The sequence below is a fragment of the Panicum virgatum genome, chromosome 4N, assembly GCF_016808335.1.
Source record: "Panicum virgatum strain AP13 chromosome 4N, P.virgatum_v5, whole genome shotgun sequence".
Lineage (NCBI taxonomy): Eukaryota > Viridiplantae > Streptophyta > Magnoliopsida > Poales > Poaceae > Panicum > Panicum virgatum.
Genome location: NC_053148.1, coordinates 41,602,039 through 41,624,451, shown reverse-complemented (window position 1 = coordinate 41,624,451; position 22,413 = coordinate 41,602,039). Strand labels below are relative to the sequence as shown.

General features: G+C 47.7%; 1 protein-coding gene across 1 annotated transcript; it reads left to right on the top strand.

The window, feature by feature from the left end:
- The first annotated feature begins 1,076 nt into the window (after window positions 1-1,076).
- On the top strand, window positions 1,077-22,413 carry LOC120670720 (cinnamoyl-CoA reductase 1-like). The gene is made up of 8 exons (XM_039950863.1): window positions 1,077-1,215; window positions 1,301-1,470; window positions 1,563-1,630; window positions 1,823-1,826; window positions 20,166-20,279; window positions 20,703-20,888; window positions 21,945-22,126; window positions 22,281-22,413. The coding sequence occupies exons 1-8, from the start codon at window positions 1,077-1,079 to the stop codon at window positions 22,411-22,413; spliced, it is 996 nt and encodes a 331-aa protein (XP_039806797.1).

Below are 22,413 nucleotides of genomic sequence, written 5' to 3'. Positions count from 1 at the left end.
CCAATCAAACAGTGCCCTTCATCACATTTTGAAAATCAGAGTGTGTTGTCTTGTTTGTTCGTTTAATAGGCGGGAACAAGTACATGACTTTGCTATATATGAAGGCATGCTATGGTTTGAAACTTTGAATGTCAAGAATTGAGATGGTCTCATCGCAACACAATTATTTGTGAATTAGGCTGGAAGAAGTTTGATGATGATCGGAGTAGTAGTATAGGTAGCTAATAAGGTTGGATACTATTGGCCACCCACCTGATTCGCTAGCTGCCCCAAACACCGCGATAGGATATCTAGGGATACAAATACAGATTCGGATAAGATAGGGACATTGTGGAAATACAATGTGCATGGAGAGGCTTATTTACGGTCGACCGTAGGGAGGGGTTCTCTGAGATCAATCTTCGGACCGTTTTTTTTCCTTTTTAGTAACTTTTTTTTATCATTTTTGGATAAAAATATTTGGAGCAAAATTTTCAAGGAAAAATTTGGGAAGATAAAAAAAATTCAAGAAAAAATTTGGAGAGATAGAGAAAAAACTGAAAGAGAAAGTTTTAGGAAATAAGTTAAAAAATTTTGATGAGAAAAAAATTTTGAATAAAAAAAAGAGAAAATAACTACCGAGAGCTCGCCGCCGTCTCCGACCGGCCTGCCGCGCCGCGCTTCCTGCCGTGTCGTGCTCCCCGCCAACCTCCCATCACCGCCCGCCGCTGGGTGCGTCGGCGCCGGTCAAGCTCCCCCGCCTAGATCTATTCGAAGGAAAGAGGAAAGGGGAAGAAGAAGAATGTTGTGGGATTGACCGTAAGTTCTAAAACTTACGGTCAACCGCGTATTCAGCTTTGGCCATGTCTCGTGTGCATGGTTGCCGCCAAAGTACTGTGCACATAGGATCCGCTCCAGTTCTCTACCCAACGTGCAAGGGTTGACGTCAACACTGGCGCCACATTGTCAGCTGTCACAATTTGCACGAGCTCAATATCCTCCAATCAGCGTTGTTTATCAACTCGCGATCTTTAGGATGAGATATCCGGACCAGTCTACGGCGGCAAAGACGAGGCCGTGGTCGTGGTGCCGTACCAATGGAGGAGGGCGCTGCGGGGAGGACGAGGACGGTGGCGGTGTGCGTGACCGGCGCGGGGGTATTCGTGGGCTCCTGGCTCGTCGAGCGCCTCCTCGCCGCCGGCCGGTATACGGTCCACGGCACCGTCCGTGATCCCGGTAAATTCTTCATCCATATGCAGCTCAGAGAATCTGAAGCCTGGAGGAAGAGTGCGTGTGACGATGAATCACGATTCGTGCGCAGGCGACGCCAAGAACGCGCACCTTGCGGCGCTGGGCGGCGCCGCAGAGCGGCTGCGGCTGTTCAGGGCCGACGTGCTGGACTACGGCGCCGTGGCGACGGCCGTCGCCGGTTGCGACGGCATCTTCCATGTCGCCTCCCCGGTCCCCGCCCACGCCATCGCCGACCCCGAGGCACCTCATCACCTCACCCTTCCTTTCCTCGGCGGCGGCGCCATGCCTATCGTTCATTCTTCACCAGACACACCAACCACTTGCTGCTGCAGGTTGAGCTGCTCGCTCCCGCCGTGACGGGCACAGCGAACGTCCTCAAGGCGTGCTCCGAGGCCAAGGTGTCACGGTCCTACAACACCTGTATCGTATAGCGAAGGAGTGAGCGGGAAGTAAACCATTCCGAACCGTCTCCGGCTTTGGGCCGAAGTTGTTATCCCCGGCCATGGGCTGTTTCGTGGGCCAGCTGGCCTTGTAATGGACTATATAACTGTCTACGGGCGATGACCTGGTGTAAGAATCGATGGACCAAGAGGGGGGTGAATTGGGCCTTTTTTTCAAATTTCTAAAACAAATAAAGCAACCTTAACCTATGCAATACTAGTAAGGCTCAATTCACCAACCGGCTAACTAAGCAACCTACACAAGCTACCAAAGATACAACAAGATAACAAACTAAGCAAGGTAGAGCTAAGTTATGATCTCTAAGGTCAAGCACATGAATAATTGCATGAAAGTATGTGCTTGAAATGAAAGAGTGGGCAAGAGACAACCGGATTTTTTCCCGTGGTGTCGATGTGTTGGCACACACCCCTAATCCACGTTGTGACACTCACTAAGAGTCTTGTCACCTCCCACGTCACCGAGACTTGGGCGCTCACTAAGAGTCTCCGTTCACCATCCCGGCGTGGTGGAGCTCAAGCCACGTACAACCTTCTTCGGGCTCCCACAATCTTTGGCAAGCTCCGGAAGAAACACCTTCAATCACCAAGATCGCCTAGGTGCTGCCAATCACTAAGAGTAACAAGCTAGGGCCTTCACTTGAGCAAGAACCGATCACCAAGAACGGATGCACACAAGTTTCTCTCTACTCAAGTCCTTAGTCTTGCTTCTTGATTGATTGAATTGAACAAATATGTGGAAGATGAAGCTCAAGGTGGCTCTCAACAATATATGAGTGTATGAATATTGCCTGGTGTCAAGAGAGTGCAAAATGACTCATTGGAGGGGTATATATAGGCAGCTCACACGGATAGAGCCGTTGGAGAAAAGCTGCCAGAAAACTGTTTAGCGCCGGTTAATCCGACGTACCTCCAATAGCCAGCGTCGGTTTAACCGATGCATGTAAACTGCCCATTCTGAAAACTAGCCGTTACAACTTGGGCTGATTAACCGACGTATCATCGGTTTAACCGGTGAGTATAGTTGTCCTCTGATCAACTGAAAAACCAAGTCTCTGGACAACTGCACCGACGTTAACTCAAATCCATCGTCGGTTTAACCGGTGAGTACAACTTCTGAAATCCCTGAAAAAACCATCTCACTGGTCAATTGCACCGACGTTTCATTTCAAACAGCGTCGGTTTAACCGGTGTGTAGAACTTGAAATACCCTAGAAAAACCAACTCTGGACTAATGCACCGACGTTAATTCAAACATCGTCGGTTTAACCGGTGTATTGAACCTGTCCAGACTCTGCTAACTTCGTTTAACCGACATATAGAAAAATGAGATCGTTGGTTAAACCGGTGTATAGACTTTTTCTGATTTTGCCTTTTCTGATTTGAGTCTTGAATGAAATCCAAATATTCTTGAGATATAAGTTGAAAACCACTTATTTGAACTTCTAGAAACCTGAGTGACCAAAGTGTGCATCCATTTTTGATTGACCATGTCCATGCTCAAGTTACTTGGCCTTAACCCCTCTTAATAGTGCGATCACTACAAAACTATAAAACATATACTAACCTAAGTGTCCTTCTCAACCTTACGACACTTAGGACTAGAAAGATCCGTAGTCTTGATATAATTTTGAGTTGAATACCGAGATCGTCTTTTTGAATAATGAAATTGAGGGGCCTCTTTTGACATATGACCAAATGAGCGATAATGATCCATTAAGCTGCACAAACTCATTAGTCACAATAATGGTTGTCATTAATCACCGAAACATATCTGGAGGGCCTAGATGCTTACAATCTCCCCCTTTTTGGTGATTGATGACAACACAAATAATAACTTAAACGAGAGAGCGAGAAAAGTAAACAGGATAAACTCAAGCAAACTCGAAAAAGAACCAAGGAGCTCAACGGCTCAAACGAAATCCATAGATATGTCTCAACACACGGCATACACAAGAATCAAATGTACATATCCATGAATTAACATCAAATGAGATATAACTTCAAAGTCCTGTAACTACGAGCTCTCTCTAACTCTACCCTCCCCCTGACTCTAACTCCCCCTGACTCTCTCCCCCTTTGGCATCAAAGCACCAAAAAGGCGAGCTACTGATCCGGCTGTCGTGGTACGGCGAGGAAGCGGTCCGGGTCATCGTCGTCGTCGTCGTCGGACGGTGAACCCTCGGTGACAGACGGGAGCTGAGGGTCTGAACTGACTGGGGGTGTAGCTGTCGTAGAGGCTCTCGTGCTGGCACTGCCTGGAAGAGGGTCTGTAGAAGTGGTAACCGGCTCAGCAGAAGATGTATCAACATCTGAAGTCGTGAGTGCTGAAGCTGCCGGCTATGTCGACTGCTGAAGTAAAGACCCCTCTCCTCCCCCCCTGAAGGTAGTGTCTGTGGTACGACGGGGAGGGTGACTGTCTGAACTGCCGACGGAGAGTCCTGGAAGAGTGTAGTCGCTGGCAGTGGCGAGAAAAGCGGACGACCGGCAGACCCAAGGAGTGCGGATATTGAGAACGTGGTCTCCGGTGTCGCTGAAGTAGCTGGGGCTGCAGTAGGGGCTGGAGCTAGAGTGACTGCAAGCTGAGGTGCTCCCACACCCTGAAGGCCTGGCTGTCCTGGCTGCTGCGGGGCGAGTCCGGTGTGAGTGTAAAGCTGTGTAATCATCCCGAACATCGCCATCATGCCCTGCTGCATCTGCTGGAACTAAGTGTCTATCCTCTGTGATACTCGGTCAATGAGCCCGACAAAACGCTCCTCGGCTGCAGCACGCTCTCTCGCGGCCTCCCTCTGAATCGCAGCAAGCTGAGCCTCATGGGCTCTCCTGGCCTCCTCCTGTGCCATCCGATCCTCTCTCTGCTGAGTGACAAGCTGCTGAAGGAGAGAGGTGAGCTCGGACGGCTGAGTCACCTGGGACTCTGTGACTGTGGCAGCTGCGGGTGATGAGTGAGCTGGCTCTCCGGACCCTCCTGCCTCATGGTCGTGACTGGCGGGTGCTGCAGGAAAGTACTCGGCATCCTCGGAGGAGTCTGACTCAAGCTCAGACTAGTGAATCTCATCATCTCCTCCAGGAAGCTATGCCTCGGCAGCTAGCAGTGCCTCATCCTCCTGTGCCACTCGGGCCTATGCCTCAGGTGATAGCTATGCCATAGCAGCTCTCTCTGCCTGTCTGCCCCTCCTCCGGTCCTGTGGAGCTGTCGGACGGTAAACTGGGAACCGGGGAGCCTCATCCTGACGGTACACTACACTGACGGGTGACTCAGCTGGCACAATCATAGAAAAGATATAGCTAATCCAGTGAGCATAAGAAAACTGACGTACAACACCCATCCCGTCAGTGATCACATCCTCGATCTCAGCCAAAATGAAATCAACAATGTCAAACGGCTTGTGAGTGAGTATGTGAAGAAGTAGTAGCTGCTGCAGCCCTGTAAACCCCTCTCGGTAGCCACTCCTCGGTAACAGAGTCCTCCGGTGTGCCATGTGAACAGCGTACGCCTTTGGGGTCAGCAAGCTAGGCACTCTGGCATATGACGCTGGAAACGGCTGGCGGAAGCACTGAGAGATCGCCTCGTGAGAAGGTGCAATCCTGCCAATCATTGCTCTGCTCGGTGGATCTGCGTCTCCGTATACCATCTCGTGCAGGGAGACATCAACCAAATCAACTCCGAGTATCCCTGCAATCATCACCCTGGACAAACCAAAGACCTGGCCTCCAAATACGAAGTGTACGGCAATGCGCTCGGGAGCGATACAAACTGTGGCATAAAACACTCTGACCCAGTTCTCGATATATCTGTTCTGCTCTATCTGAAGTAACTTGAGCATGCCTCTGAAGTGAGCAAAATGCTCTCTTACATCTGCTCCCCCTGCAGCTGTCCTTAGTGACACCCAGTCGAGCACCCTGTGTGGGAAGATCATGTGCCCTCGCCTCTGGTAGGTCTCGTAGAAGCTGGCCTGAAGCAGTGTCCAGAATCTACGGTCGACCCTGCTGTCACGGGTCACTGGTAACCAGTCCTCCTCACCAACACTCCACTTGAGCCTCTTGACCTTCGCCGCATTGGCCTTGGTCAAGTTCTGGAGCAGCACACCTGGCTCCAGACGCACAACAGTGTCCATACGGAACACTACACGCTCGGCCTCTAGGGCCTCGGCTCTACGGGCTGCTGCTGCTGCGGACCTGCGAGGCTCCTGTGGCTGGTGACCTCCTCGCATCCTCGGTCCAGTGCGACGCTCGATCGCTGGCAAAGTCTCTGCTGCTGGGGACGTCTGCCGAGTGCGGCCAGAACGTCGTGGAGTCGGTGACCCCTGAGAACTCTGCCCCTGAGACTGCTCTGACTGTGCTACCTCTGTATCTGTGTCTGAATCTGTAGCTGTATCTGAACGATCTGACTCTGCTGCTGCCTCAGTCGTGGCTCTGGTGGCCCTGGCACCTCTGACCCTGCCCGTACCTCGACCTCTGCCTCTGCCCCTGGCTGGCTACTCTCTGATCGCGAACGGGCGAGCACGGCCTGATGCCTGCTCCTCAGCGGCCTTGGCCACCATGTCGGCCCTCTCGGCTTCTCTCTCTGCGTGAGTCCGCTTTCGGACTAGCTTCTCGACCACGACCTCCTTCCCCTTCCTCTTCTCGCGACCCATCTCGGTCAGACAATCTGTCGAACACCTCGCGAGCTCTGTGTGGCAGCGGCTGTGGCTTCGGCTTGTGGGAAGCTGCTGCGTGGATGGTGCTGAGCGCGTGGCAGTAATGCGGAGGCACACAGTGGTGGCGACGCGCAAGCACTTGGTGGCGGCGGCGCACAGGCGGCACGGGAGCGCGCGGGCAGAGTGCGAGCGGCGGTGGCGCTGGCTACGCTGCGGTGTGGTCGCGCGGCGGCGAGGATGGCGCGCGGCGGCGGCGGTTCGGGCCGGCGGCGTGCAGGCGGGCGCGAGAGAGATCGTGGGCGAGCGGCGGCGTGAGCGGGCGAACGGCGGCGTGGAGTCGGGAGGAAACGGGCGGCGGCGCGGAAAAGAACTGACAGCAGAGAACGCAGGCAAGAGACATATGACAGGTGGGCCCGCGATTTTTCTTAACACCGGTTGATTGCTGGGTCAGATCTGAGTTACGTTCACCGGTTGATCCGATGCTGTGACTTTTGTATACGCCGGTTGAACGCCTGGTTTGACTGAGCTGAGACAGAAACTTAGTAACGCCGATTAAACCGATGGGTATAGATCCATTGAGCGTCGGTTTAACCGGTGAACCCGAAACCCCTTCTCTCAGCTCACTCTTCTATGCTAAGTCCAATAAACTTATAAACTTCAAATAAACTCAAGTTAGTGGACTTGCATAGGAGACTTTACCCCTCAAAATAAATAGGGTAGCATACTAGCTTAATAGTTTTTCTTTTCGAAAACAAGGAAAAGCCGCAAAGCGAGACAAGGCGCCAAATAAAATGTATGAGCCTTGTCATAGGAATATTGAAGATAGAGATCTACAAACTCATCATGACATGGCTCACTAGGCAATAACGCACCTAACACTTTGCTCTTTTCACTTTTCTTGAATTAAGATCTTGTATATGAAACAAGACTCATTTTCATCAAGTGATCTCCTTTGTGACCCTTACGCATGCAATGATGGTGCAAGCTACAACCACAGCGAAAGAAGAGTAAACATGAAGTGCACATCTATATGACAAGAAATGCATAACAAGAATTAAGATCTACTTGTCAAGTTTGAACCCACGGGAAGCTTCTTCATGATGAGCCTTTCTACAAGCCTAGAGAAAAACAAGTGGACCACCAACTCTAGCTAAACCCATGCTCATCACTATCTTACCATGGTTAGACAAATGTCATATATGTATGCATTTTTCTATATGACATGGCAACTTACATGACGTTTGCCGCATCTAATACATTAAGCTCATTCCTTAGCCTAACAAAAGTACTCTCGTCTAATAGTTTTGTGAAAATATCCGCCAATTGCTCCTCGGATCTCACACCTTGAAGAGATATGTCTCCTTTGGCTTCGTGATCACGCAAGAAGTGATGGCGAATATCAATGTGCTTTGTGCGAGAGTGTTGAACCGGATTCTTGGCAATTTTTACAGCACTTTCATTGTCACAAAGGAGTGGTATCCTTTCTAGTTTCACACCAAAGTCCAAAAGAGTTTGCTTCATATATAGGATTTGGGCACAACATGCACCGGCCGCTATATATTCCGCTTCCGCGGTGGACAAGGCCACGGAATTTTGCTTCTTACTCGACTAAGAAACTAGAGAACGCCCAAGCAAGTGGCAACCCCCGGAGGTACTCTTGCGATCCACACGGCTTCCGGCAAAATCCGAATCCGAGTATCCCAAGAGATCTAAGCTAGCGCCTTTGGGATACCACAAGCCTATGCTTGGGGTGTGCTTAAGATACCGAAGGATCCTATTAACAGCCGAGAGGTGTGATTCCTTTGGGTTTGCTTGAAAGCGGGTACAAAAGCACACACTAAACATTATATAGGGCCTAGATATGGTAAGGTAAAGTAAAGACCCTATCATAGAACGATAGAGGAATTGATCAACCGGTTTACCGTCCACATCCAAGTCGAGATGCCCATTGGTTGCCATGGGTGTCTTGATCGGCTTGCATTCATCCATCTTGAACTTCTTCAAGATATCTTTAGTATACTTTTCTTGATGGATGAATGTCCCTTCCTTCAATTGTTTGACTTGAAAACCAAGGAAGAAGGTCAACTCGCCGATCATGGACATCTCGAATTCCCTAGACATCATGGTAGCAAACTCATGGCTTAGTAAATCGTTAGTTGAGCCAAAGATAATATCGTCAACATAAATTTGACAAATGAAAAGATCCCCGTTGACGTCTTTTGTGAACAACGTGGTGTCCACCCTCCCGATCTTGAAGCCTTGCATGATTAGGAAGTCACGAAGCCTCTCATACCAAGCCCTTGGAGCTTGTTTGAGCCCATAGAGTGCCTTGTGCAACCTATAAACATGGTTATGATTCCTCGGATCTTCAAACCCGGGAGGTTGCTCAACATAGACAAGTTCGTTAATAACGCCATTTAAGAAAGCACTTTTCACATCCATTTGATATAACTTGATATTATGATGTGAAGAGTAAGCAAGAAGGATGCGGATAGCTTCAAGTCTTGCGACTGGAGCAAAAGTTTCACCAAAATCCAAATCTTCGACTTGAGAAAACCCTTTTGCCACAAGTCTTGCTTTGTTGCGTATCACCACCCCATGTTCATCTTGCTTGTTTCGAAAGACCCACTTGGTGCCGATGATGTTCTTGTCTTTCAGAGGAGCTTCGAGGACCCAAACTTCATTGCGGGTGAAGTTGTTCAATTCTTCTTGCATGGTCATCACCCAATCCGAGTCCTCAAGTGCTTCCTCTATGCTAATGGGTTCAATACAAGAAACAAACGAGTAATATTCGCAAAATGAAGCATGCTTAGAGCGAGTTCTTACTCCCTTGAAAGGACTTCCAATGATTTGACCAATTGGATGATCCTTGGAGATACGACCATGCTTCACTAGCGGTACATGCGTGGATGTTTGTTGGGTGGATCATGAGTGACTTGTGCTTGTGGTGGAACATTTTGCTCTTCTTATTCTTGGACTTGGGGTGTTGGTGTTGGCACATTTTCTTGAGGTAGTGGATCATCTTTTTCTTAATCTTCATCCACTTGGGGGTGCCGTGGAGGTGCTTGGTGTAGATGAGGAAGGTCCTCCCCCTTAATCATTGCCTTCATGCACCTCTTCCGGCTTGATATCCCCAATGGACATTTTCTTCAAAGCTTCATCAATCTCCTCATCACCTACATTGACATAGCCAACAACCTCCTCTTGGGAGCCATTAGATTCATCAAACTCCACATCACATGTTTCTTCAGCTAACCCGAAGGTTTGATTGAATACTCTATATGCTTTGGAGTTTGATGCATAACCAAGAAAGAAACCTTCATCACATCTACTCCCAAACTTACCGAGCCTTTTCTTCTTGTAGATGAAGCATTTGCAACCAAAGACTCGAAAGTAGGATATATTTGGTTTCTTCCCGGTGATGAGCTCATATGGTGTTTTCTTGAGGAGTCGGTGGGGATACACTCGGTTGGATGCATGACACGCCGTATTGATTGCTTCCGCCCAAAACTTCTCGGACGTGCCATAATCATCCAACATTGCTCTTGCTAGAGTGATGAGTGTCTTGTTCATTCTTTTCACCACTCCATTTTGTTGAGGCGTGTAGGTGGCAGAGAACTCATGCTTGATGCCCTCTTCATCGCACCATTCTTCGATCTTCATATTTTTGAACTCGGTGCCGTTGTCACTCCGGATCTTCACAATTGGGGAGTTGTACTCCCTTTGAGCTCTTCTTGCAAATGTCTTGAAGACTTCCGGAGTTTCACCCTTATCGCCTAGAAACAAGACCCAAGTGTAACGTGTAAAATCATCAACTATTACTAGGCAATAGAGGTTACCACCAATGCTCTTGTATGTAGTTGGACCAAAGAGATTCATGTGTAGTAGCTCGAGCGGCTTGGAGGTAGACAACATCGTCTTGATGGGATGATGTGTTGCAACTTGCTTTCCGGCTTGACATGCTTTACATAACTTGTTCTTGTCAAAAGTGACGTCCTTCAAGCCGGTGATCATCCCTCTCTTGTGGGCTTTCTTGAGGTTGCTCATGCCAATATGAGCAATTCTTCTATGCTAAAGCCACCCAAGAGACGACTTGGTGAAGAGGCATGTCATGGAGCTTGTTTGCTTTGATGAGAAATTCACCAAGTAAATGTTGCCATGCCTATACCCCGTGAATACCAATGACTTGTCTTCTTCAAGAGTTACTACAACACCATTCTTGTCAAAGGCACACGTTAGTCCAAGATCACACAATTGAGCAATTGAAATAAGATTAAAACTAAGTACTTCAAAAAACAAGACATTAGAAATAGATAAATCTTTAGAGATTGCTAGTCTACCCAAACCTAAAACTTTTCCCCTTGAATTATCACCATAGGTGACATGTTCATGATCTCCGGGGTCTTCAAGAGTGGTGAACATGCTATCATTGCCGGTCATGTGTTGAGAGCAACCGCTATCAAGTACCCAATGTTTTCCACCAGCTTTGTAGTTCACCTACACACATGAGAATTCACTTTTGAGTTTTAGGAACCCAAACAAGCTTTGGGCCTTGCACATGTGTGACAAGAGCTTTTGGGACCCAAAGTTGCTTGGGGAGCTTCTTCTTTGACTCCTTAGCAATTTTGCCAATGGATTTGGCCTTCACCTTGCCCTTCACTTTACTCAAAAGAAAATGGTTATTTTTAAACATTGATGAGTAATTCTTGGCTAAAGTGGGAAGAGGGCGTGATGGTAAGGTGCACTCCCTAGTGTGGTGCCCGGTGACTTGGCAATGTTGGCAATATGAACCAACTTCCTTGATGAAGCTAGTCTTGATCTCCGGAGAAGGAGTGGTGCCTTGATTTGGCTCCGGAAATGAACCAAGACCTCTCTTGCCATAGTCACGTGCATTGTTGAAGAGAATTTCCTTGTGGATATATTCTCCTCTTGAGAGCTTCTCCACACTACTCTTGAGGCTTGCTACTTGATCCATCAATTCTTTTTCCCTAGAAGGAGCAAGCTCGGGCACAATATTAGTGGCATTTGTATCAATGAGTAGGTCATCACATGAAGTAGAAGCATTGACATTTTCAATGGTTTCATTGACAAAGTTCTCAAGACTTGGGTCAATTGCTTCATAGGCAAATTCAAGTTCTTGATATTTGTGAGCCAACTCCCTATGCTCTTGTTTAACCTTTTTGTGGCTCTCTTCAACTTGCTTAGCAAGTACAATTGACTCATTGTGCTTTTTGAGCAAGTCATTGTACTTGCCAAGCAAATCGGAGTGGGCAAGCTCTAACTTTGCATGAGTGCTCTCAATAATCTTGACTTTGCCCTTTTCCCTCTTGATAACGGATGTATACTCATTAATGAGGTTAGTAAATTCATAAGGGTCAAGCTCTTCATCACTATCATTGTCACTATCCACCTCACATACCTTTGTGTTACCTTTTGCCATAAAGCACATGGGAGGTGGAGGTAGCGGTGGTTCTTCATTGGTGAGGGCGATGGTGACGATGTCTTCTTCATCACTTGAATCTTCGCTTGATGAGACATCGGTCACCCATTCTTGTTTCTCCACCAAGAAGCTTCTCTTGGTGTGACCTTTCTTCTTTGGGAAGAGCTTGGTCTTCTTGTCATGGCTCTTTTTCTTCCCAAGTTTCTTGTTCTTGTTTTTCTTTTCATCTTCATCATCATCGCTTGAGTCATTGCGATGTTTGCTCTTGTTGTCCTTCTTTCTCTTGTCCGGCTTGAGGCAATTGGGAGCTATGTGACCTTTTTCTCCACAATTGTAGCATATTTTGTGCTTGATATCCTCCCTTGGCCGGAACATTCTTCTTTTAGGGTCAAAGTTGTAACCCTTCTTGTTTATCTTGTCGCTCAAACGTGTGAACTTTCTCATCATGAGAGCAAGTTCTCCATCTTTTTCATCATCGGATGAGCTTTCATGATGATCATCCTCTTCATTGCTTGAGCTTGAATCTTGCTTGATCATCTTGAGCTTGCGGGGCTTGTTTGCCTTGGTTTTGAGAGCAATTGACTTGCTTGTTGTTGGCTCTTCGGACATACCAAGGATACCCATTTCATGAGCGCGAATTTCGCCCACAAGCTCACCCACTTCCATCGTATCAAGATTCTCCTTTTGAAGCATAGCATTGATGGTGTTGTACTTGGGCTTCGGAAGTAGCATGAGAATCTTGCGGTTGATGGAATCACTGTCAATTTTAGAAACTTCAAGAGCATTAATGTCCTTGACAATGATATTCAAGCGAGAATACATATCATTGCAATTTTCATGAGCTAGCATCTTAAAGAAATCATACTTAGCTCTAAACAAGTGATATTTTTGTTCACAAACTTTTGTAGAGCCTTCATGAATTTCAATTAGCTCTTCCCATATATCACTTGCTAAGTCCATGCCATTTACTCTAGCAAAGACTTCCTCACTAATGGCTTCGAAAATTGCATTTCTAGCCTTAGCATTCCATTTTAATTGCTCCGAGGTGGGAGTTCCGGTGAACCCGGTCTTTGTTGCCAACCACACTTCGGGGGCAATCGCATCAAGGTATGCGGTCATGCGAACTTTCCAATAAGAAAAGTTCTTGCCCTCGAAGTGAGGCGGCGAACCACCCATTTTGGCCATAGCTCTAGGCGGTGAACCCTAATGATCCAAATGAGCAATGAGGCTCTGATACCAATTGTAAGGATCGATGGACCAAGAGGGGGTGAATTGGGCCTTTTTCAAATTTCTAAAACAAATAAAGCAACCTTAATCTATGCAATACTAGTAAGGCTCAATTCACCAACCAGCTAACTAAGCAACCTACACAAGCTACCAAAGATACAACAAGATAACAAACTAAGCAAGGTAGAGCTAAGTTATGATCTCTAAGGTCAAGCACATGAATAATTGCATGAAAGTAGGTGCTTGAAATGAAAGAGTGGGCAAGAGACAACCGGATTTTTTCCCGTGGTGTCGATGTGTTAGCACACACCCCTAATCCACGTTGTGACACTCACTAAGAGTCTTGTCACCTCCCACGTCACCGAGACTTGGGCGCTCACTAAGAGTCTCCGTTCACCATCCCGGTGTGGTGGAGCTCAAGCCACGTACAACCTTCTTCGGGCTCCCACAATCTTTGGCAAGCTCCGGAAGAAACACCTTCAATCACCAAGATCGCCTAGGTGCTGCCAATCACCAAGAGTAACAAGCTAGGGCCTTCACTTGAGCAAGAACCGATCACCAAGAACGGATGCACACAAGCTTCTCTCTACTCAAGTCCTTAGTCTTGCTTCTTGATTGATTGAATTGAAAAAATATGTGGAAGATGAAGCTCAAGGTGGCTCTCAACAATATATGAGTGTATGAATGTTGCCTGGTGTCAAGAGAGTGCAAAATGACCCATTGGAGGGGTATATATAGGCAGCTCACACGGATAGAGCCGTTGGAGAAAAGCTGCCAGAAAACTGTTTAGCACCGGTTAATCCAACGTACCTCCAATAGCCAGCGTCGGTTTAACCGATGCATGTAAACTGCCCATTCTGAAAACTAGCCGTTACAACTTGGGCAGATTGACCGACGTATCATCGGTTTAACCGGTGAGTATAGTTGTCCTCTGATCAACTGAAAAACCAAGTCTCTGGACAACTGCACCGACATTAACTCAAATCCATCGTCGGTTTAACCGGTGAGTATAACTTCTGAAATCCCTGGAAAAACCATCTCACTGGTCAATTGCACCGACGTTTCATTTCAAACAGCGTCGGTTTAACCGGTGTATAGAACTTGAAATACCCTAGAAAATCAACTCTGGACTAATGCACCGACGTTAATTCAAATATCATCGGTTTAACCGGTGTATTGAACCTGTCCAGACTCTGCTAACTTTGTTTAACCGACGTATAGAAAAATGAGATCGTCGGTTAAACCGGTGTATGGACTTTTTCTGATTTTTCCTTTTCTGATTTGAGTCCTAAATGAAACCCAAATATTCTTGAGATATAAGTTGAAAACCACTTATTTGAACTTCTAGAAACCTGAGTGACCAAAGTGTGGATCCATTTTTGATTGACCATGTCCATGCTCAAGTTACTTGGCCTTAACCCCTCTTAATAGTGCGATCACTACAAAACTATAAAACCTATACTAACCTAAGTGTCCTTCTCAACTTTACGACACTTAGGACTAGAAAGATCCTTAGCCTTGATATAATTTTGAGTTGAATACCGAGATCGCCTTTTTGAATAATGAAATTGAGGGGCCTCTTTTGACATATGACCAAATGAGCGATAATGATCCATTAAGCTGCACAAACTCATTAGTCACAATAATGGTTGTCATTAATCACCGAAACATACCTGGACGGCCTAGATGCTTACACCTGGATATGAAGAAAACAAACTGAAACCTTCCACCTATTGTGTTCTGCTGTTTCTTCCTTCTTCTTCCTATGTTTCTTCCTTCTTCCTCTGTTCTCCGATTCCCCAATTCCCTCGCTCGAATCCGAGCCGTATCCGCCAAATTGAGCAGCAGGACTCTAACAATTGGTACCAGAGCCTTGTTCAGCGATTTCCCCCTATCTTTTTTCCGATTCCTCACCTGGAGCATTACTCTTGCTCCGATTCGTCGCCGGGTCTTTTCTGACTCCGGCTTCCACGCCCCGCTGCCGACGCCGTCGGCTGTGGCCACCGCATAGCGCTGATTAGCCGCTCCGGCGTCATCGCACACCTCTCATCTAGCTCCGCTTAGGGTAGTTGAGGAACGCGGATTTGTTGCGCGGCCGCGAACTGGCGCCGCGGAAACCTACCAAGTTCGAAGCGGCACTGACGACAGCCATGGACGACCTCGCGATGAAGTTCAGCGGCTTCGAGACTATGATGACTCAAGCCCTGGACAAGCTGACTGGACTCGAAGCCTGGAGAACTGCGGCGGAAGGCGCCACCGACTAGTTTCTCGCCCAGACCGAGCGCTTGGAGTCCCGGCTTCATCGACTCGAAGTGGCGCCACCACCTCCATCATCGTCCTCGTTCCGACCGTCCATAGCGCCGCCACAACCCCCATCGAGGTGGACGAATCCGCTCGACCTCAACTTGGCTCCACCACCGGTAACACGCCCACCTGCGTCATCCGGGGAGCGGCCCCATGGGCACCACGACGACCTTCACTACCGGGATGCTGGCGGTGGGATCCTAGGTTCCTATCCGCCACACCCGGTCACGGGTATGCCCCCTGATCCTCCATCCCATCGTCCTGTTTTGCATGATGGATCTCGGGAGGGAACGGGACGCTCTGTTCCGCTTCCGAAGATCGAGTTTCCTAAATTTGATGGGGAGAACCCTAGATTGTGGTGTGACCATTGTGAAATGTATTTCGAGGTGTATTCTGTGGGCGATAATCTGAAGACTCGCTTCGCGGCTCTAAATTTCAAGGGCGCGGCCAAGGCTTGGCTGCACACTGCGGAGCGGTGTGGTCATATTGTGGATTGGGAGCAGTTTTGCACTGCAGTTTTCACCCGATTCGACAAAGACCATTATCAGTTGCATCTCAGGCAGTTGGATTCCTTGCGGCAATCGGGCTCTATCACTGATTATCTGGCTCGATTCGAGGAGTTATCTCATGGCATTCTTCTTTACAACTCAGCGTATGATGATACGTACCTTGTCACCTGTTTCTTGGGCGGTCTGAAAGAAGAAATCCGGGCCCCAATTGCGTTGCATCGACCTCAAGATGTGGATGCCGCCTCTGCCTTGGCTTTACTTCAGGAATAAGAACTGGCACATGCCCGGCAACGACCCCATGACAAAGAATTCAGTAAGAACTTCTCTCGGTCTTCAGCTTCTTCGGACAAGTATCAAGGTACGAGTTCAGACAAAGTGACTGCACCTGATAAATCAAATGTTGATGATAAGGTTAAAGCACTGTTAGCTCACTGTAAGAATAATGGTCTGTGTTTTAAGTGTGGAGAGAAGTGGGGTAGGAATCACACATGTCCACTCAGGTACCCATTCACTTAATAGAAGAGTTATTGGAGGCCCTTGAGCCTGAGCTGGAAGATGTCCCTGAAAGTGATGAAGAGGACACTATTGATTCAGTAATGGCTGTGGGTGCCACTGTATCTCCTTCATCTTCTAAAAGAAGGACAATGAGGTTGCATGGCAAAATTGCAGATAAGGATGTGCTTATTCTTGTGGATTCTGGTAGTGTCTCTACCTTTATCAGTTCTGCCTTGGCTGATCAACTACACTATAGTACTCAGCCTTGTGAGGCAACTCAGTATATGGCAGCTGATGGCAGTCCAATGGTTTGTAACAAGACCATTCCTCAGTTGCAGTGGGCTGTTCAGGGGACACATTCTCTACCAATGTTGGTATTCTTCCACTCAAGTGTTATGACATGATCCTTGGTGAGGACTGGTTAGAGGACTGTAGCCCGATGTGGGTGCACTGGAGAAAGAAAATCATGAGATTCAATTACAAAGGCAGAAGAATTACCTTGAAAGGAACAACTACAGAGGTAACTAAATGTTATGCTATTGGTGCTGGCAAATTGAAGGGTTTGCTGAGGAGGGGTGCTGTTACACACTGTGTGTAGTTGTGGTCTAAGTGTAGAACAGATTCTGCTGCATTGTCCATTCACCCAATTTCTGACCAGCAGCTTGACAATCCTACCCCTGAAGTTTCTCAGTTGCTGGATAAGTATTCTCACCTGTTTCAAGATCCAAACTCCCTTCCTCCTGAAAGACCCTGTGATCATCACATTCCTCTTGTACCTGGAGCACAACCAGTCAACACCAGGGCATACAGATTTGCACCAGCTCAAAAGACTGAGATTGAAAGGCAGTTGACTGAAATGCTGAAGAATGGTACAATTAGGCCAAGCACGAGTCCTTATGCCTCTCCTGTATTGCTAGTTAGGAAAAAAGATGGATCTTGGCGCTTTTGTGTCGATTACAGGCATCTCAACAACATCACTGTCAAAAATAAACATCCCCTACCCATTGTTGATGAATTGATTGATGAGCTGGCAGGGGCTCAGTGGTTTTCCAAGCTTGACTTTAGGTCTGGGTATCACCAAATCAGGATTGCCAAAGGAGAGGAGCACAAAACTGCATTTAGAACTCACAGTGGCTTGTATGAGTTTCTTGTGATGCCATTTGGTCTAACCAATGCACCAGCAACCTTCCAAGGTGTCATGAACCAGATATTTGCTCCATTACTTAGAAAAGGGGTTTTGGTTTTCATGGATGACATACTGATATACACTTCTTCATTATTAGAACATCTAGAACTATTAGAACAAGTATTTCTGATTATTCAGCAAAACCAATTTATGTTGAAGTTATCTAAATGCTCCTTTGCTCAGACTGAGATTGAATACCTTGGTAATTGCATCTCTGGTAAAGGGGTTGCAACAGAACCTTCTAAGATTGAGGCTGTCAAGCTTTGGCCAACTCCTTCCAACCTTAAAGATCTGAGGGGTTTTTTTGGGGTTAACTGGTTATTATAGGAAGTCCATAAGACACTATAACATGATAAGCAGACCTCTGACACAGCTTTTGAAAAAGGGTGTCCAGTTTCTTTGGACCCCAACTGCCCAAGAATCTTTCAGTCTCCTCAAACAAGCTTTAGTTGAAGCTCTAGTTTTGGCAATACCTGATTTTGGTAAACAATTTGTGTTGGAGACAGATGCAAGTGATATTGGTTTAGGTGTTGTACTTATGCAGAATGAGCATCCAGTGGCTTACTTAAGCAAAGCATTGTGCTCCAAGAATCAAGCTCTTTCAACATATGAGAAAGAGTGTATGGCTATATTGTTAGCAGTGGATAAATGGAGACCTTACCTCCAGCTTCAGTCCTTTGTAATTCGCACAGATCATAAGAGCTTACTCTATCTGACTGAACAGCGTGTGCACACTAAGCTGCAGCATAAAGCTCTTCTCAAATTGATGGATCTTCAGTTCAATATTGTTTACAAACAAGGTAACACTAATCAAGCTGCTGATGCCCTATCCCGATGCCCAGTTGTTAGTACCATCTTTGCTGTTTCTGCATGCACTCCTCTTTGGGTTGAAAATTTAATTAAAGGGTATGAGGATGATCCTGTTGCCTCACAATTACTAGCTGAGCTAGCCCTATCTCCTCATGGCACCAAGGATTATACTATCACTGATGGTGTTATCAGATTTCGGGGCAGGATTTGGATTGGTAACAATGCTCTGGCCCAGCAGCATGTGTTACAAGCTTTGCACACTAGTGGTATAGGGGGCCACTCTGGGTTCCATGGCACTTATCACCGTGTTAAAGCTTTATTTGCCTGGCCAAAGATGAAGGACTCCATCAGGAAATTTGTTCAAAGCTGCACTGCTTATCAACAAGCCAAGGCTAAACATGTGAAAAGCCCTGGTCTGCTTGAACCTCTGCCAATTCCTACCAAACCTTGGACAGTTGTATGCATGGACTTTATCGAGGGGCTTCCTTCCTCCAACAGAAATGATGTCATTCTAGTTGTGATTGATAAATTCATCAAGTATGCCCATTTCATGGCTTTGTCCCATCCATTCACTGCCTTCCAAGTGGCTCAAGTCTTTCTGAATTCAGTGTGTAAGCTGCATGGACTTCCTGAAGCAATCATTTCAGACAGGGATCGTATTTTCACAAGTGCAGTTTGGCAAGAGCTCTTTAAACTGACAGATACTCAGCTCTTGATGAGCTCTTCTTACTATCCTCAAACTGATGGACAGTCCGAACGTTTGAACCAATGCCTGGAGACTTTTCTGCGCTGTACAGTTCATGCTTGCCCGAAGCAATGGTGCAAATGGCTTCCTCTTGCTGAATTATGGTACAACACATCTTACCACTCGGCTTTGGGGCGTTCTCCCTTTGAAGCTCTTTATGGTCACCCTCCCAGGTATTTTGGCATCTCCAATATGAATGCAGCATCTGTTCCTGAACTTGAAGAGTGGCTGAAAGAGAGGGATTTACTGAGCCAGATAATCAAGCAACATCTTCTACGTGCGCAGCAGCGAAGAAAGTACAGGCAAATAAAGGGCGTTCGAAGCGACAATTTGAGATTGGTTCACTGGTATATTTGAAATTACAACCATATATTCAAACTTCGGTCGCTCCACGGTCCAATCAGAAGCTGGCCTTTCGGTTCTATGGGCCATTCAAGATCTTGAAACGTATTGGCAAGGTCGCTTATCACCTCGATCTTCCAGAATCGTGCAAGATTCACCCAGTTGTCCATGTTTCTCAGTTGAAGATGCACGTGCCTCCTAATGAACAGGTGAATTCTGATATCTCAATGGTTCCATTGGATTCTTCTCAAGAACTACTTCCTGTCGCTGTACTGGATCATCGTCTGGTTTCCATCGGATCGTCAACACAATCCCAGGTTCAAGTCCACTGGTCCTCCTTTCACCCCGACTTCACTACTTGGGAAGAGATTCATGATATTATGCGCCGTTTTCCGGATGGTCCAGTTTGGGGGCAACCTGGATCTCAAGGGGGAGGTGATGTCACGGTCCTACAGCACATGTACCGTATAGCGAAGGAGTGAGCGGGAAGTAAACCATTCCGAACCGTCTCCGGCTTTGGGCCGAAGTTGTTATCCCCGGCCATGGGCCGTTTCGTGGGCCAGCTGGCCTTGTAATGGACTATATAACTATCTACGGGCGATGACCTGGATATGAAGAAAACAAACTGAAACCTTCCACATATCGTATTCTGCTATTTCTTCCTTCTTCTTCCTCTGTTTCTTCCTTCTTCTTCCTCTGTTCTCCGATTCCCCAATTCCCTCGCTCGAATCCGAGCCGTATCCGCCAAATTGAGCAGCAGAACCCTAACACAAGGTCAGGGGGTCGTCGTGGTGTTGTCGCTCTCGGCGGTGATGGTGAACCCTGCCTGGCCTCAGAGCCAGGCCATGGACGAAGCCTGCTGGTCTGACGTCGAGCTCTGCAGATCCACTCAGGTGACTGAAAAAAAAAGCTTCGCACCCTGTTCCCCTCATGCAAATTTCGATGATTAGCCACCAGCGCGTTTCTCCTACGTGTAGGACCCATTCCGTCCCTGACACGTAGGCCAGTGCAGCCGCCAATTAGATTCGTGTTGATCCTAACCCTCTCCCTCTCGACGAAGTACAGACAAATCGCACAAAAAAAGCCACGTGCTCATTGTTGTCGAGCAACTGAAAGCGACATGGATGATAACTTAGGCTGGACTTCGGTAGCTGACAGCGACGCTGTCAGGACTAACCACTATAGTAGTGAGCTGCGAGATGGATTGCAAATAGTTTTACAGTCAGCAGCTGGCTGTAGCTGTATTATTAATTTTGCTCTAACCTATCGTAATAATGCTCCAACTTTGATTTTGTCTCCCACCTTCACTCTGCCAGAACTGGTATTGCCTGTCCAAGACCCTGGCAGAGCTCGAGGCCTTCGACCACGCCAAGAGCACCGGGCTGGACGTGGTGTCACTCTGCCCGTCCCTGGTCATCGAGCCCCTGCCGCAGTCCACACTGAACGAGAGCAGCTCCGTCATCGCCGACTGCTTGAAAGGTGACCCCAACACTTTTCCTCCTGTGCTCCTGTGCTCTGATCAGAAGAAGGCCTGGACTGAAAGTCCGAAACCTTTCTCTGCAGGGGATCGCGAGGTGAAGCTTTTTTTGAAGGAAATAGCAGGTGCTCTGCCTTTTCATTAATAGTAGGAAGCAGGAAGAACAAAAATAGAAACCAAAAGCACAACAAAAAACAAACAACTAGCGCCGGCTACCAGAAGCGGCAGCACGGGCGCAACTAGAAAGGAGAAACTAATTTACAACTTAAACGATGAGCGCTGCACTCAGCGCAGCAACATCCTGGCGGATCAAACTGGTTAGCTGTAAAGCATTGAGAGCTTTGTTGTCGTAGAAACGTCGGCAGCGTTCCTTCCACACATTCCAGACGGTGTAGGTGATGATTTAGTTTCGTTCTTGTGAGTGAGACAGCAGATCTAACCACCATTTCTTGAGGTCTGTTGTTGTGCTCGTGAGGTTATGTTGTCCCATCTGCTGCGAAACCAGGGACCAGACCAACTGCGTGAAGGAGCAGTTGACAGCGAGGTGCAGGGTGGATTCTTCTCTCGTTCTGCAGAGTTGACAAATAGGGTTTGCCTGTCCACCCCTCTTGATTATGCGGTCTGCAGTCATTAACTTCCGTTGTAGGAGTAGCCACAGAAAGAATTTGCATTTGTTCTCCACCTTGAGGTTCCAGACCTTTGACCAGTTGAAATCCGGATAGGATCCGTGGAATTGGACTGCATATGCCGAACGGGATGAGTAGCTACCATCTGCCGTGGAGTTCCACCTTATCTGGTCCGGCTCCTGATTGAGTTGAACCGTCTGGAGCTGCTCCCATAGGGACACGAACTGATGAAGCTGGGCACTGGTGTTGGTGCGGTTCAGGCCCCGCATCCATCTCCCTTGTGGCAAGCTGCAAGCCACAGTCATGTTTTTTCGCCAGGCCAGAGCGAAACACAACGGAGCAATATCCATGGGAGCCTGCCCATTGAGTCATCTGTCCTTCCAGAAACTAGTCTTCGCGCCATTGCCGATGCTGATAGAAGTGCAAGCTCTGAAAAGTGCGAGGTCTGTCTGGAGGTGAAGCTGAAGCTGAGGAACTTCGTGGACGTCCGCGACGTCGCTGACGCGCTGCTCCTGGTGTACGAGACGCCAGAGGCGTCGGGGAGGTACATCTGCGACGCGAACGCGAGGCAGGTGTCCGGCGTCGTGGAGCTGCTGAGGAGCTGGTACCCGGCTTGCAAGAATGCCAGCAGCAGCAAGTGAGCCTGCTCTTACTGAACATTTGCATACTGTATCTTGTAGGACTTTTGCTGGTAAATCAGGTTATCAGGGCCTGAAACTTGAATTGAAGCTGCTGCTGCTGCTGCTGCTGCTGCTACATTGTGCTGCATCTTGATGCAAACCAAATGGCAGGTTTGTGCGGGTGAGCGACGAGTCTTTGTTCAGCTCCAAGAAGCTGGAGGCGCTGGGCTGGAAATTCAGGCCGTTTGAGGAGACCCTCAGGGACAGCGTCGAGTCCTTCAGGGCGGCAGGTGTCCTGGATTGA

Coding starts and splice junctions, on each gene's coding strand:
- LOC120670720 (XM_039950863.1), top strand. CDS start 1,077: ATGGAGGAGGGCGCTGCGGGGAGGACGAGGACGGTGGCGGTGTGCGTG. Junction 1,471..1,562: donor ACGCCATCGCCGACCCCGAG/GCACCTCATCAC, acceptor TTGCTGCTGCAG/GTTGAGCTGCTCGCTCCCGC. Junction 22,127..22,280: donor AAGAATGCCAGCAGCAGCAA/GTGAGCCTGCTC, acceptor ACCAAATGGCAG/GTTTGTGCGGGTGAGCGACG.